At 36.4% G+C, this 17,444-nt stretch overlaps 1 protein-coding gene across 1 annotated transcript; it reads left to right on the forward strand.

Moving 5' to 3' along the window:
- Positions 1-633: 633 nt before the first annotated feature.
- On the forward strand, positions 634-16,286 carry LOC120325914 (uncharacterized). Its single transcript, XM_078111613.1, has 22 exons — positions 634-803; positions 1,170-1,225; positions 1,450-1,542; positions 1,906-1,983; positions 3,292-3,387; positions 3,680-3,760; positions 3,933-4,058; positions 4,371-4,469; positions 4,842-5,015; positions 8,404-8,583; positions 10,029-10,109; positions 10,207-10,298; positions 10,861-10,948; positions 11,306-11,383; positions 12,499-12,675; positions 13,181-13,231; positions 13,342-13,446; positions 13,536-13,610; positions 13,853-13,984; positions 14,207-14,239; positions 14,607-14,774; positions 15,493-16,286. Exons 1-22 carry the CDS (start codon positions 694-696, stop codon positions 15,501-15,503), a joined length of 2,184 nt encoding a protein of 727 aa, XP_077967739.1. The 5' UTR covers positions 634-693; the 3' UTR covers positions 15,504-16,286.
- Positions 16,287-17,444: the final 1,158 nt, after the last annotated feature.

Raw genomic sequence — 17,444 nt, forward strand, 5'->3', positions numbered from 1 at the left:
ATTTGGTCATTATTACTAGCTTATGTGTTTCAAAAGTATAACAGCCCGGAGTTCCTATACATTTGAGTATCTTTTGTTTGATTATTTCTGGCCCAAGCCTTGTTTTAACTATAAGTTTGTGTTTTGTAATTTATTTTTGTGTGTGTGCTGGCACATGATATTTCCCATGTTTTAAACACTTTTAAAGGTTCTGCTCGCCCTCCAGAATTCTCCATTTTAAATTTGTGTATATTATGGAGTATTCAAATAAACTATCTATCTAGTATGATAGAGAGAAAATTTTATATAGATCATTTTATATTAATGCCACGAACAAAATTTTAAGAATTGTAAGTCTGGTAGAGGGTTCCTGAGATACAGTAGAAACACGTATAAATTAACGGATTTTTATTGATATTTGCTTTAGGGTTCGCTCAAAAGTATTATTGTTGCTAGGAAAACAGCGTGATTCCGTATATCAGAATTGATCGAGTAAAAATTCTATCACATAAATATCCTCAGAGGTATTTGCTAGAATATTCATTTTGTATTATATCAAATGTACATTCTATGTGAAAACAATATTTTCTAAAGCAATATGACAATACACTGATGTAATAGGGTATACATCACGTAGACTAGAATTAAAAAATGAATGGGATATTTTTTGTGAATATTCTAGTCTTGGGTGTTTTCACCACGCCGTGTCTGGTAATGACGCACCAACATAGTCCCAAACACTTTCCAAGGAGATGCATAGTGGAAGATAGAAATAAAGTAGATTGTGGATATCCCGGAATACCTCGAGAATACTGCTTAGCGGCGTAAGTTATCTTAGTAGAACGTGAAGATTTGTTTGAAAAGTATCTATACAAAACAAATCCTAGTTCAACCTGCTTAGACCCGCTAACTTTATCAAATGCAAGCCCGGATCAAAATCGAGACGATATGTTTGAAATAGGTTATAAAAAGAGCTTACATGTTAAAAATAACTCAGGCATTTAAATGGTGTTAATCATATCCGAAAAAATATGATATTTTCTACTAAAGTGACAAGATTTTTGAGCTAAAACTCAATCACACACGCCGAAGCCTGGCGCACTCGACAACTGTACTAAACGCGTACCTTGGCGTTAAAAGTCTATAACTCCAATACCAACAGATAATTCTCAACTCATATCCATTTTTAGATATTGTTGTTACGATAATACAACAACAATAAAAGGCGTCGCCTGGTGTTATAAATGTGAGTATATATAATCTTCTTTATCGAAAGCTCGTAAAGAAAACCAAGGTTTAGATGAAATTCTACAATTAAGTTTAAATAATAAAAACATTAGTTAACAATGTATTGCGTATTTTTTTAAAATAACGGGAAAAGTGCATGCTGGTTGAAGTCAATTCATGTTTATCAGAATATTTGAATGACAACGTTCATCTTAAGAACTGATGCTTTTTCCTATATTGCAGCGTCAACTGATAATGGACTGACAAAAGCTGCCATTGTTTTATTAGCACGAGATGGCGTTCCATTTGATGTACTCAGCGCTTTGTACGTGGAAAGTAAGTGGTGATTTATTTAATATATACGCAACATACTTTCTCTACTATTTTTATTATATAGACTTTCGTTAAAAACAAAGCATATTTGTTCGCGGTTATCGATCAGTCAAATGGTAAGGTTACAAGTACCGCTGACGTTTTATGTTAGGTTAAAACTAGACTTGAAACAATTCAAGTCAAATTCGTCGAGGAGACAAGCGCGTGGAAGAGAATTCCACAATGCGTAAGTTCTAGGAATCGGCTTAGATTTGGACTCGGGTTGACTTGAGTTCAGCCCCGTCTAGGCACGTTGAAACTAATGGGCCACCTGTATTGCAGACAACCTTGTTACATCTATACCACAACATTTCAATCTATTTACAGAATATCCTGGTTCGGAATGGTTACTGGCTTTTAAAGATGGAAAAATTGACACCAAGCGATTGTTACTGCTTGTAACCAGTAAGATGGATATTTCATGGTATTGTTAAGTATAATATGTAGTAAGAACAGAATTAATCCCTGATATATAAATATAATATATATCGTTACAATTTTCGAAAAAATGTAATGCATGGTCTGATATATATATATCGTATACATAGGTCTACGACTTTTTGCTTGTTTAGATATGGTAATTGTTTACCAGTAAAGATATATATTTTGATTCGAGAGCTTTGCAGCACACTAACACAAATGTATTTCAGTAACGTATCGTATTTAGACTTCTTCAGACAAGCATTTTCGTCTGACCTTGTGTTAGCGTGCAACAAAACTCTCAATTCAGATGGTATATTAATCTTTATTCTTGCCACAGCATCCTTGCGTTAGGCGCATACGGATCCACTTCACAAAGGCATAGAGCAAGGAAAGGCAGTTAGTCTTGTGTAACCACAACTCGTATAGTAAAGATATATATATATATTTGCATGAATTGGGGGGGGGGAGAGAAAGTACGTAAACCACTATGTGACTATACCATACGAGAAGTAGAATACTGTATTATCATATGTAACGGTATTGCTCCATGATTTAATATGTTCGCAAGTTGGCGACACCATCAGAAGATTTTGTGTGGGTACGATAGTCTGATGATCTGAGTAAACAACTTTATTATCCAGCAGAAATTCACGAATCAATAAGATCACGGATCGACAGACAGAACGTAAACACCACCAACCTTAACGGCACTCAAACTGAAAAAGGTTATTGTAATCGTGAATCGCGATGAAGTGTACAGTGGTGCTCAGAGTCAACCAAAATAGATAAATCTCTTCCAGTGAAAAATATATCAGTGAGGACCATGTCCTGCTCTGCATAACTCGATCCTGAAATAATACAAATAACAAAATAAGCAAAATCTAGTCCCGTCAAGCATGCCCGATAGGTTTTTGAGCCTTTGAAAACGAATCAGAGTCGTCGGAAACACGATGGCGAGCACCTTTAGTCGTCCGTAGTGCACGGAAAGAAGTATAGAAACAGTCACATAGTCACTGCAAATGGATAATGGTTTATCATATATAATAATGACTACTTATGCAGCGAGAAAAAATGGCCCATGGTGCTTTTGAGGAATGGTTGAAAATTAGGGTTAGGTCAGGAAAATATTTAATCCTAGACTACGTATATTATCGATTTTACAATGAATAAGAAGACTTTCAGGTCCCCATTTCCCTGTCACATATTTTTACGGTCGGCGGGACATCCCACTTCAATTGCTTCCTTTATTCTTTCTTGTCTCTCATTGACAGTTTCATCTATTTAATGTAGGAGATCGAAAAGCTTCATTGAATCCATTCGTTGGGGATATTCTTGCAGGAAAAAATCCTCTTGATCGAGTGTTAGACCGAGCCGCTAGCGCTGCAGGTATGAGAGCATCTGATTAAACTAATATTTATTTATGACTGATTAAATTAAATAGCTAAAAGCACGGATAAGTACAAGACTTTTTGAAAATCATAGTTATATTTAATTAATGTAGGAAAAAGAGACCAAAACATAAAACGACGATTTCCACTATTATAAAAAAAATTGAATACTCTCACCCCAAAACATCCATTGACTTGCGATATCGAATAGTTCCTGTTAAACACCTTTACCCGAACAGCAGCCTATTAGGAACATAATTTAAATTAAAATCGCCATCTTAATATTTCAGGATTGGATCGAACTACGCTAGATCTTTTAATTGATAAAAATTATGGAGCTGTCCTGAGACATCTAATTGCACTTGCACATGGTTTGTCCATAAATATGCCATATTCTTATGTTATCTTTTTAAGTTCTATTAACGACTTAGAGTAGTATTAGACGTAAAGCTACATTTGTTGTGTTATGTATGACATAGAATTAATATATATTATATATCAAAAAATTATATATATCGTAACATTTAGTTCTCTCTTTTTCAGCAAAAAACAACAACACATACTTTCCTGCAGAAACACTAAACAGACTTCTATCGGGCAAAAAAGATAATCTCGGTGTATATATGGTTAATTACTACACCAATATTGTTCTACCATATGACCAAAAAGGTAATTCCAGTTGGCTGAGCTCTCCGTTAGGAAGTTGTGTGATACATTATCTCCAAGTTTTCACCGTGGAATTATTCTTATATAATATATAGAGAGAAAAGCAGCATTGGTGTTGAATTTATCAGCGAATAATCAGCTTTAATAAATAAGACTGTGATGTCATCTTTCTTTTATAGGAAAACGTTACCCCATGTCGACATCTATAAATCTGAAATCTAATCTGTACACAAACTCTGTATAGAACCTTTATACACGACTAGTGTGCTATCATCGGGACAGAAAATATTTATTTTAAAAAATTGTTTCACTCAGGGAATCCATTTCGAGACGCTTTCTACAGATCTTTGTTTGCCGGAAAAGTTGAGGATGCAATAATGTGGTCTTATCTATATTCCATTCATAGTGAATACCGTAAGTCAATATCACTAATTACTGAAGTTCCTTATAGTAAATATTTCTTGTTTAGCACGCATTGTATATTTTACTGAATATTTAGTAAAGTTTTCAACGTTCAAACCTCATATTGATATGTCGACATATAATTTTAATCTTACAGAAGGTGTCTCCCGTTAAAATTATATCATTTCTACCTAGATTTGGTTGAGATGTATTAAACTTCCTACTTTGTGTCCAATAAGCGTATGACACAAGATGACTTTCTAATATGCAGATGATTCTGGTCTTCCAGAATGATAACCTCTCGAGTTATACCCTCTCGAAATTAGAAAAATGACACATATTTGGTATAACAAACATCATTTTAAAACATGTACTTTTTTATAGCACAGGAGGCATTTTATCCAAATAATACAAGAACATTTGTTGGCGTGATTGAAGAATTTCAAAACAAAACTGATAAATTTAACAGGACGGAATATGATAAAGTAGGATTGGGAATAAACAATGAATTTCATAAAGGAAGTTCATTTGAAGATGTATTTGGAGAAAAGGCCACCGGTGAGTGCACTCGAGCCGGTGCCGGTCCGCGGTTGGTTAGCCATACCGGTACCGGATCGCAAATAATAATAATGTGTAAAATAATACTTATTAACATTTATGTCAAGTTTGGCGCAATTTTTGTCGGGCGTATATGAACAGACTCGATTATGTCATTTTTACCCCCTGTAATGAAGTTTAAGTCGTGGACGATGCGTCTACAACCTTTACAAAAAGGTCATTTCATGGGAGACGCTGCTTAAAACATCGAAACAGTTTGATTCTTGACAAACAAAATTAAATTCAATCTTTGACTAACTTACAAAGTGATATATATATACTGTATATCAGTGGCGGCGCGTGGTCATTTTGACAACCGGGGCAAGCTACTGCGGGACCAAGTCACCCCCATCTACGGGGACAGGATGAGCGCTGTAAGTTCTCCCATCATTTTATGAGTATAAAAACCATTCCATCGGTAACAACCAATCGGCAAAAGCGACAATTTTTAACGATAAGAAAGTGTCTTTAAAACCGGTGCAAGTCAAAAGAGATTAATAAATATAGACATAGTTTATTTTGAAACCTCTTTCAAAAGGAAAGGCAATATTTACCCAGATAAATACAATGACATATTAACAGAAACTTCGGGAAAGCAGACAAAACCTAAAATAAGGTTTAAAACGTTACTATGAAGAAAGGAAAGTTATGCGAAGATAAGGACATGCGTCGCTCACTCATAGATATATATGCTGCTAGACTTCTACTGCTTGAACATATATGCAACACGCCGCGGTTTCTTGTGAGGAAAAAGCTCAATAACGCGCTGATTAAAGTCATGCATCCCAGAAATAACGTCTCTGTGAATAGATAAAACAGCCAAGGAATTTAATCTATCTTGCTTCATTGTGTTTCTGAGATACGTTTTAATACGCTTCAGCGTGCTGAATGTTCGCTCTGCGTCGGCGGAAGAAATAGGCGTCGTCAAAATGATGTCCAGAAATTTTGCAGACGACGCAAAGGTAGTTACTAGAGTGTTATCTATGAGGAACCCATAGAGCGCGCAAGTTGATGTGATGTTCAAAAAAGTTTGATTGGTGTATATACATCACAATTCATTTTCCGATTTACCCACGTTTATCATGGGGTAAAATTTGGAGACCGTAGCCAACAAATGGATGGGAAATTGACGTGCAAATTTTTGGGGTTCATAAAAGAGAACGCGGCAAGGTGTTCAGTGCGCAGACGATCGCCTATTTGATTTACCAGAATGTCACAGCATTCCTTTGCAGACAAAATCAAACGCTGCGTTGTTTGCCCGCGGAGTAAAGTAGCACTCCATGTGTCGTCGTATTTTATTGTTTCCCGGATACGAGATACAGCATCGCAGAAGTCTGAAATACACGACTGCACAGACGCTCCATCCATTAGCCTTGACTGCAATGCGCCGTATAATACATCCACGTGATAGAATATTGTGGAGAAAAAAGCGAGAAAAAATGAAAACTTACCATCTTCTAGCAGACGCTTTAGACCTGCCGCCTCCCTCACAGAGCGTTCGTCCCAAACCGGAGAGCTCTGAATGCCATTAAAACACTCAATGAGCTCAGACCTAATTTCGGACACGCCCTGCACCACGCGTGATTGGAAGTTCCAACGTGTTGGTGCACAAGCTGGGAGACGGCGGCTACATATCTGGCGAAGGAGGACAGAGCGCTTCGGCGAAACGGAAAAAAATGAAGAAAACCCCGAAACATTTGCAAAAAATATACGGACGAGAGGGGTATCAAGACACATATTTTTAATAACGAGGTTAAATTGGTGTGCATAACAATGTGAAAAATGCGCATGAGGAAAATCTTCTTTTATATAAACTTGAACACCATGTTTCGACCCACTCATGACTGCCGCGCCGTCATAAGTTTGAGCTATCAATTTTGACTTCGCGTTGTAAGGCTGTAACACTTCTTTCAGTACAGCCGATATCCCGCAAGCCGTGCGATCAACGATTGGTACAAAGCTGTGAAATCTCTCGGTAGGTTTACCGTCTTTCACAAACCGAAAAATCACAGCCAGTTGGGAAACGCACGTGATGTCAGTTGTCTCGTCAGACTGAATCAAAAGGAACTGGCAATTCTCAATTTCCAGAGCCAAATGTTGTAAATAAATTTTATACATTGAGTCGAGCAAATCATTTTGGATATCCTTAGATGTCCCTTTCGAAACAGTTGCGGCATCAAGATGAACTCTCAATACTGTATCTAGGGATGCGGTGTATTCCACCATATCCAAAAATACCCCTCTATTAGAAGAGCTAGCCCGTTCATTGTGCCCACGGAGGGACAGCTCGTGACAACCAATGAACTTCAAAACATCTATCAATCGACCGAGAACATGGCGGTTTTTCTCGACGTTTTGGTTGTGCCGACGAATAGAAACCGCGCGTCGTTCATCCAACTGTGCTGCAATATTAACATTTCCGAATGTTCGGTATTTTACTGCATTGTCCAGATGCTCCATAGAAGATTGATGATCCCTGGCACGCTCGGAAAGATGTTTAAGATCTCTAAAACCAAATTTACACCAACGTGAGTCACGGGCGGTAGCAAAAAGTAGGCAATGAAAACAAAAAAGTGCATTTTTGTCCTCGCTGTAACAAAACCATTCGTGTTTTTTATACCAAGTTTCTGCGCAGAATGTACGCCGACGCTTTCCTCCGTCATGGGATTGTTCCAGTGAACAATTTTTTGGTTGATAAGGCCCAAGGCGTTGTACCTCTAATTTTTGTTCCAGCGGCAGCTGCGAAAACGGAGTGCGAAGTAGTGCATCAACCTTATTCATTATGAGGTCTAAGGCTAAGAAATGCGAAGCCGGAAAGCAAATGGACTAAAGGTCTCTAACTGATTCAAATAGCGAAACAAGCGACAAAAACGAAGGCGGGGAAACTATCAACTCTTCAAGCAACCAACGAACGAGAAGGAATGCGTGAATATGTCAACACGTTGTTGTAAGAAACGTCAGCATTATGTCGTCATAATTTCGGGGCTAGCCCCGATCGGCCCCGATGATTTAGTAAAAGAAACAGAAAACAAACGAGACAAACGCGGCGAGTGGAAGATAAAAAAGAGAATACGATATACAATGAGCAACCGGGGCAAAATCGGCGTCGCCCCGTCGACGTTCGGCGAAGGCTTTGCGAGCGAAAAATGAACCATGTCGGGAGAATATGGCTAGTGTAGACAGTCTGTGCAACCGATATTGAGGTATTTTTCGAATATTTTTTATTATACCGAAAAACCGGGACATTGCCCCGGTTGGCCCTATTGACGCGCCGCCACCGCTGTATATATCATTCACGAATCTAGTGACGAGGCACATCGGAAATTATTTTCTAATACATTCAATTTAGATTACGTCTGTGAGAACCACCCGGAATACTTGCAAATTCCTTGTCAAAAGTTATATGGAAGAGTAATCGTAACAAGAGAGCAATGCTATGACGCTGGTTGCTGTCTTGAAAGAGAACAAAGGTCAAAAAACGGAAGAAAGAGAAGACGAATATGTTTTGAAAATTATTTAGGGAATATTGGTGAGACTAATATTATTTCAGTTGTTAATGGTGAATTTCAGAAGTTCAGGAGTTTTTGAAGGTTCCACATTTTTCCTTTTATTAGTTCCCTTCAGCAGGTACCATTATTATATTCATGTATGAACAATTTGGAATAATTAGAACTCATGTTATTGTTAGAAAAATATCATCTCTCAAATAGGAAAAAACAATGTGAAAAGAGGGGATTTGATGCTCTATGAAAGGGGCCACGAAAGACAAAGGTTTTTTTCTGGCAAGAGGAAGGGGGTCAAAACGGGTTTTTGTGTGTCAAAGGCGGGTACTGTCAATCAACCTGTAAGTTAAGACACGCTCGAGTGATTTCGGGGTTTAGAGCCGCTTAGCGCGTTTCCTGGGTAAAAAAGCGATTGTCCGAACACCGGGAATTTTTTCAAAAGTTTGGTGTGGAGGCTATGTCCCACCACCCCCTGTGATGAAAAAACGTGTGCGAAGCCACACCCACTTAAGTATTTTTGATTTTGAACGTTTCGTGGCCCTCAGAATGGGATTTTGGGCACAACGTTGCTTAACCGTCGGAGAGAAATATATATTAATGAATTTATCACTGAGAAATTGGTAATTGACTTCCTCAGTCACGCTTCGGTTACTTCAGAGTGTTGCATGCCTCAGAATGGACTTATTAGGAAATAAATGTCATAGGACTGGTTGAAAACTTTTTTAAATTATTTCCTAGAGGAATTTCTTTTCCTCACACACCCCAGTCACGGTTTAATAATTTTGACTTATTGCAGGCCTCTGAAAAGTTGTATGGGTGATCGAAGGACATTGGCATGGTTAGAAAACCATTTTGTTGCTCCAGTGATGTTTGCCTTATTGCAGGTTTCAAGGAAGCGTCATTGGGAATTAAATCGCATCCTAATAGTTTGGCAAAGGTTCCAAATCATTTTTAAGAAAAAATTTTCCTTTTCCCTTCTCAGTCACCCGCCAGTGATTTTAGGTTATATTTCGATAATGGTAATAGGTAGATATGCCATATTTGGATAATATAAGGTAATTGAGGTAAACTTTACGACCAAGAAAGTTTCGTCACGGTAGAGTGATCACGCATTGTAAAATTGATTGTACTCGGCTTTCCTAAGGGGTAACCGCTCTGTTAATTGATATGCAAATCACTTCATTGAGTGAGTCGGTTGGGGGATTAGGGTTTCGGCTGTTCGTCCGGCGCAACGACCCGCGTGTATGTAATAATCACCCAACGAGCATCCGCTTTTTAAGTGACCCAAAGCTATCTCCTACATTTCCTCTCGCAGGTAGCGCGTAGGCGCGACCTTCACTAGATTTTCTAAGAACTGGAGTCGGAGTCATATTTTCTCAACCACAATTGAATGTAAATTCCCCGAATCAACAGCCCTATTACGAACATATATGCGCAGCATTTTTCTATTTAAATTCCCTTGTTTTATCAGGTTTGAGACTTGCTTTCTCTGACGAAACTACAGAAGACATGTATAACTTTTTTCGATTTGCAAGAAAAAATTTCATACCATGTAAGAGTTTTCTACTTATTTTTTTGTGTAAATCAAATAAATAAATATAACTTACCGATAAATATATATATATATATCTAAAAAATTTTAATTACAGGGATTCCAAACAATCGATTACCAGAAGCGTTTGAAAACTTTGTCGACAGTGGAAACACAAATCCATTCGACAACTTTTTCCCTACATTAATGGTAACTTCACATTTGTTTATAATTTTTAGCTTCATCTCTTTTGTATACCTACTTTATTCATAAGAAGTTCAAATACCAAATACCTTGTACCATTTTGTACTTCATATTAAGGAGATTGAACATGTTCAAAATGCAAAATTTTGGAATTGTTGGCGCTCACAAATTGGCTTATATAGTTAAAATGATCATTCCTGATAAATACATTAAACCATGTGCCGCTTACAGGTACCGACAATTAAGTTATTTGATTTACAACTTTTTGGGAACAAAACTGACAAATATCACGAAAACGAGGCAATGTTTAGAACCATGCTTGTATAGCTGATAAATTGCAACTGTTACGTCTTATTGCTGATTGGTCATTGTTGCGGAAATTAAAACGAGAAACACACGTCATTTCGTGGTTAATTCTTTAGTAAAACATGTTTTTTATACCAAGCTTAAGTATTAGATTTCCCAACTCTTCAAAAAACTCCCAAGAAAAGCGTTAAATATTTGGCAATGGTAAAGATTTTTCAGGGGTCAAATGTCAGTGAATATATTGAATTGCACTTTTTAACAGCCGATTGGGCCCCATCCGTTGCGTCCAGATTTTGTGTGGAAGCCGCACGCACCGACTGCTTTTCCTGCTCCAACTCGTCTACCAAACAGTAAGCAATTTATTTCTAGCATGCAAAGTTTTATTCTCAATGTTTATGATTAACATAACATAGAAATGATTAGGAAAGATATAGTTAGTAGGTTACCCCCTGATTTTTTGTCATTGGCAAACTTTACCGATATACGCTTAATTTTTCTTACTTGGAAGATATATATATTTCTAATTAATCGCAATTCTTAACCGGAATTAGGTATATGCTCTCATATTATAAACTCGAATGATTTCCTGATACAGTTATCGTATTTGATAGACAAAATATTAGATTATAAAATATATAGAAGTTACAAAAACCCAAAATACTAATAATTATTTTTAACTTTTCATATTTACAAATGTATTCAAACAGGATTTCTCGTTCCAACTGACGGAAGTTTAATTATAAATGAACCTGATATCGATGATGAAGAGAAGGGCATACTAACATGTGAGTCACTTCATACTTTTAGGCGGGTGTACATGCCTTTAACGTTGGAACCATACATTAAAATGTGATAACATAACTTGCCCATTAGAGCAAGAGAGCGATGCTCAAATAGATGAATACGAAGGATAACACGAAGCAGTAGTCTACCTTGCCCTATACAGTACCTTACCTTGTCCACTGTACGGTAATTTTTAAACGTAATAGCCTCCTGGCAAAAAATACAATCTTCAACAACTGAAAATTGTAAATCATTTGGTCCAGTAGATAATGATAAAAGCGATTTCTTTATAACAGGGTCGTCCAACCCGTGGCCCGTCGTAGGTTTCCGAGTGGCCCGCGCGGTATTATTCGAATCCCAATGTCTTTTTACAAATCTAGGCCATTTTTGGAACCTCTAATAAAAAAATTATTCCTTGTCATTCAAACGTGCAAGAAGTACCAGCTATCGAAATCTTATTTAGGTCCCATTGTGAGCGTTATTGCTGGAGAGATATGTTTGAATTTATTTTTATCGTGTGCCATGTATTTCAATCTGTTTTTCTGTCCTTTTTCTTTGAAGCTAGAAGAGGCGGTTTTTATGACCTCAATATTTGACAGCACATAGGCTACTTGTACGAGCAAGTTTTTTTCGCTGATGAACCAATTCAAATTCCCTGTGAGATCACTAATTTCTGACAGGCATATGAAAAATTCGCTATGAATTGCTACATAGTCCATCGCATATTGACAAACTCATTGGATAAAAGCGGTGTCATACTTGGCATTGAAATATTTATGTTTGGTAAAAACTTTTGACTTAACTGTATCTTGAAAACTGAAACATAAAAACCATGTCAAGTGGCCCGCGCAATCATTCGTAAACTAAATGTGGCCCTTTGGCCAAAAAGGTTGGACAACCATGCTATATAACAACAAGAAGAAAAACACCAACAAGAACAACAACAACATAATACCAAAACGATCCATATGTACATTTCGTGTACAATTATATTAGTTGAAATGACGGAGTGTTAACAAAAACGCCAGTAATATTCTTTATCATCGCCTATTAGTTAAATCCTTGTCAATGGATCCATATCTTTTCTAATCGAATATTATCATTATTATTATTTAAGTTGGTTTCTTTGAGTACGAGTGTGAAGACGTTGAACCTGAAGATCGATTTCCGTGTATTGATAATTCAGTCGCCCTCACTCGTGAAGGAGAGGATGAATGTGATGATTTGGAATGCTGTTTTCAACCAGATTACAGAAATTTGTCAATTCCAGCATGTTTTCGAAGGAGAGAATACGGTAAGCGTTTAACAAATTATAACAAAAAAGAAAAATAGGACATTTGAAAAAAATAAAAAGCACGATGTGTGTAGAACCACGCTTTAAAGTCTTTCGAAAATATTCTCGCTGGAAAGGCGTGGATGATTATGAGTGCGTGTTTCACTTGTTCTCTTTAGTTACAATTTTTAATCAATAATACAATGTTTGCATCAAAATCGACGCACGCTTTACAAAGCTTGTTGCAGTTTAAAATTGAGATGAAAACTTTAAGTAAAAACAAGAATGGTTATGTTTCTCTGAGAAAATGTAACTTGTCAGGTGAAATAAACAATGTGATACCTGTTATGTATACAAGCTGACTATTTATGTTCGCAAATTGCCCTGATATCTTAGAGTAATAATGATTTTACTCTTTCTGCGCTCAGCAAGTTGGCATGAATGTACATCGATGATCGTCCACACAAATAGGCCTAGACTAGAGTTCTTTAATACGACTGCCTACCATATTTCCTATCCATTTTAGGGCAATGCTACAAAGTGAAACCTCAAGAAAGAGAAGAATGTGGATTTTCGGGTAGATTCAATTTATATATTTGTCCGAGTGGTTGAACAAACAGTCGGAGATATACACACTGTCTAAGTTTGTTGCGTTCGTATCTCTAATTATATTTGATTTATATATAGGTATAAACAGGACCACATGCCTGGAGAATCCGCAATGCTGTTACGACAGCACTGTTTCATTGCAAAGTTTATACAGCAGAGTACCATGGTGCTACTACAAGAAAAGTAAGTGATTGTATTTTTCTACCGATTTTTATTTGTCGTTATTTTCTTTGTATTGTTGTTAACAATCTGGATTCAATATTTGTATACAGGAGCGCCAGTACGAGAGGAAGAAGTATGTGACAGATACATAAAGCCTGAAAACCGGAAAGGTTGTTTTGAAAAGGGTATGTTTGTAAAATATTGTCACAAATAATGTTTGATTTATTTTAATTTTTCAAGTTGACTCAAACATATAAATTTTTTTTAGGCCGAGTAATTGGATTCCGAATGCATTATTACAATATTCAAAACATTTGTACAGCACACAAACGTCTTCAATAAATTTATTATGAACCACGAATAATATCAGGATAAATTTATTTGTCACCTACGAATATTCTGTCACTATTTATTTTATAAAATATAGAGGAAATCAATTATGTTGTCAATCGAAAATCATGTGTAGAAGTGAAAGGATGTTGTTATGAAAAATTCAAGCTATCAGCACTGGATCGAATCATCGGAATTGAAGAACCCCCACCATGTTTCAAAGGATTAGGTTAGTAATAGAATATTTAGTTATTAGATTGTTAATTTATTGTCACGCGTAACCGTGTCTTCAAATAATTTTAATTCAATTTTAATTTTCATATGTAGTAGAATTTCAGAATTCTCTTTTTCAAAAATATTTTTAATGATATGCGTGGAATTTATGTTAATAAAGATTTGTCAATTTTTCAAAAAGAGAAATCTCCCTAAACATTTTATTTTTCCCTCACAGAGAATACTTTGGAGCCCACCGACGAACCACCTGGTAAGCAAAATATTTATTCTGCATCCCAATCTAGAAATCGTAGTTTAGACCTTAGTATTAGGTTAAAGACAGCTTTCAGAATCCTATTTGTTCGGCTCATAATCTTTCAACATATCCCAGCTTTGATACAAAAATATCTTTGATTTGAAGTTGTACGTAAATTTCGTAAGCTTTGGTTACGCGAATAAACGACGAACAAAAATGGTAGTTGTATATGTAACGTAGAAAGCACAATTTAAACAGAGCATTTTTTCAGTGTTCAGTTTTATGTAAAAAATTTGCTCATGCTCATCTAGATGCCCTGTAAAGCTAAAAAATAGTGATTCAATATCTTGCACTTTTTGTTTAACTTACTGTTAATCCCCAGAGCGCAGGCGAGGTGAAAAGAGGTGCCGATACATAGATGAATATCCTGTCGAAAAACGAGAAGATTGCAGTTCCAGCTCTTCATTGAACTGGTTTGATTGTGTCATACGTAATTGTTGTTTTGAAGCTATACCACAATTTCCTGGTTATCCCTGGTGCTTTAAAAGATGTAAGTACTCAATCAATTGACATGTTTAAAGAAGTACATTTTATAGGAAGACACTATATTCTAAACATATGTAGATGACAAAAAAGCAAAACTACTCAAAACTTAATTTTATATCATTTGCCAATATAGTCTTCCTGGCGCTCTAGAAGTAAGTGTGCCAATATGGAGGTAACAATTTTTTTGCCTATTTTACAGCAAGTTGTGTAAAGCGACAGAAGCCTGTGCGTATACCTATAGGGGGATGTTCTCTTGACTAACATAGACAGTCCCCAAACTCGCAATAGAACTAAAATATGGAAAATCGGAATAAAATTATGGTCCAACTAATCTAACCTGTTACACATACTACGGAAGTTCCATCCTCCCTGTGTAATATAAAATAAACTATATATATATATATTATTATGTCTGTACCATCTCTATGCGTCTGCGCTTGATAAAAAAAAACATATCGAAACAACATTTAGTGATCAGTTGACCCATAATCGTTTATGAAATATCCAACTTGCTTTTTATAGGGTAAAAGAACAATAAAATGCATTTTTGTCTCAAGCACAAAAGTCTCGTAAACGGTCATATTTTTAACGCCACGCATACATAATAGGGTACAACAGGTACAATTTAAAGAACTGGCACTGGATATCACCATTAACATATCATCCATAAATAGTTTGTTCTAATTCTAACCTCTCAGATGTGTATATTTATTATATTACAGCAAGAGGATAAGCTGAAGCATGCAGGTTACGACTAAACGAGTTCAAAACAAGACGATACGACGATAACTATATATATATATGTTTAATTACTAAACGTCTATATTTTATTTGTAATTGTATTCACGGCGGAAACTTGGTTGTAATAATAAATTTTCTTCGTTGTATTCTCGATACATATCAAAAAAATAAGTTTTTGCTTCAACTTGCAGCTGGCATTTTTTTATTATCTAGTTTCAGGAAGGCTTTCAATATTCTGCTTATCGCAATTGCTGTACTGTAATGAAGTGAGATTTTGGAGTAGATACAATGCACAACTGAGATTGATTTTATTTTGTTATTTCGAAAAAAATAACTAAATATTTATATAAAAATATATTGCAGATACTAAATGAGTTTCACATATTATATTGTCTGATAACCATAAAACTACATAATATGTATATATATTATAAATTAGTATATTTATATTATAAAACTCTCGTGTCGTATTTCTGTTAAACACGCCATGAATTTACTAAAGTTATGCCACCTGGTCCGCTGTATTTTCTTAGTGGTAAGACTTAAACCACTTTTAGGATTTCGACGTCTTACTAAAAATATTGCATGAAATTTTAATGTTATTACTTTTGCATTTATAACAGTATGTGTGTTTACCTGGTACAGATGACTTGTGCCAATTGAAAAAGACAAGCAACAGGTACGAATCTTATTAGCAAACCATGCATCTTAGATTTATGAAATTATTTTAGAGGACAGTTTTTCAACTTCTAGTACTTTTAGGTTAAATTTGCTAGATGGCTGCTTCTTTATTCCTAAAAATTCCTTTCGAGTTCGAACCCGGAATTTCACCAAAATATCCTTTTGACATGATATAAAAAACCAAACTTTTTGGGTTGTATTGTTGCACATGTAATTGACAATAAATCACCCGTTAGTCCAATAGGACGCAGCCAAGTGAGAGAAGTAGAGGAATGAGAATTACTGAACACAAGCAATGTCGAGTTGAGCAATGAGTGCGGTCATTGTTAATCCAGGTAACGCGTCCGCTTCGTGGTTGGTTACTAAACCAAGCACGGTAGCCCGCGTGGTCAGCCAACCTGTGAGGTAAACAAATAAGAATTGTGGAATACGGGGAACGCTGAATTGAGCACGGTGTGTAGTCACGGCTTAGTCCAGGTAACGTATCTGCTTAGCACTGTAGCCTGTCTCGGTCAGACAGTCTGCTGGAAAAATAACAACAATGTCGGATTCATTGCAACACAGGGTCGCCGCACTAAACTACATATAGCCTGAGTTAAGAGCACCTCGCAGCGGTACGTTTGGCCAAAGTTATAGTCACTTTGCGTTTGGCTAACGACTATGCTTGCGTGGGGAGTCGATCAAGGATAGTGAAATCAACTCCGGTATAAATGGCGTCGAAAATCTGGCTGTAAATCCGCGTACTCCTGTATACTTCGTATCTCATTAAATAAAAATAAACAACTCTTAAAATCCAGATCCGGGAGGAATCACGAGGAAATCCTAAGATAATCGAAGTCCATATTTGGATGTGCGAGTTTTTCGCAAACGAGTTGTGACGTACTAACGCCGCATTACGGATAATGGCAAATGCTGATGTTCTTCTGAGTGGTGACTGCGGGTGTTGGGGTAAGTCACACAAAGTGGCTCGTATCTATCTCTACGACTAAATGAGTCCGTGTAACCGATGCAAATTTTCTTGTCGATTTGGGACCCTTTAATCCCGATAATCATTTACGTTACCATAATATGGAGCTGCAAAAAATCTGGGCTACCATGAAGAAACCTGGGAATACTCTGCTCCAAGGTGGTCTAATTAGTGTTTGGCTCTATATCTCGAATAGAAAATTGATTTTAATGGATAGCAACGATTGACTAATAGAGATTTATCAGTCTTACGCTCTCCCCATATCTTTCAGGATCAGCTTGTCTC

The sequence above is a fragment of the Styela clava genome, chromosome 4 (assembly GCF_964204865.1).
Source record: "Styela clava chromosome 4, kaStyClav1.hap1.2, whole genome shotgun sequence".
Taxonomy (NCBI): domain Eukaryota; kingdom Metazoa; phylum Chordata; class Ascidiacea; order Stolidobranchia; family Styelidae; genus Styela; species Styela clava.

Excerpts from the sequence above, each read along its gene's own strand:
- LOC120325914 (XM_078111613.1), top strand. The coding sequence starts at position 694 with ATGACGCACCAACATAGTCCCAAACACTTTCCAAGGAGATGCATAGTG. Across the intron at positions 5,016-8,403 it reads ATTTGGAGAAAAGGCCACCG|ATTACGTCTGTGAGAACCAC; the intron begins GTGAGTGCACTC and ends CATTCAATTTAG. Across the intron at positions 10,110-10,206 it reads AAGAAAAAATTTCATACCAT|GGATTCCAAACAATCGATTA; the intron begins GTAAGAGTTTTC and ends TTTTAATTACAG.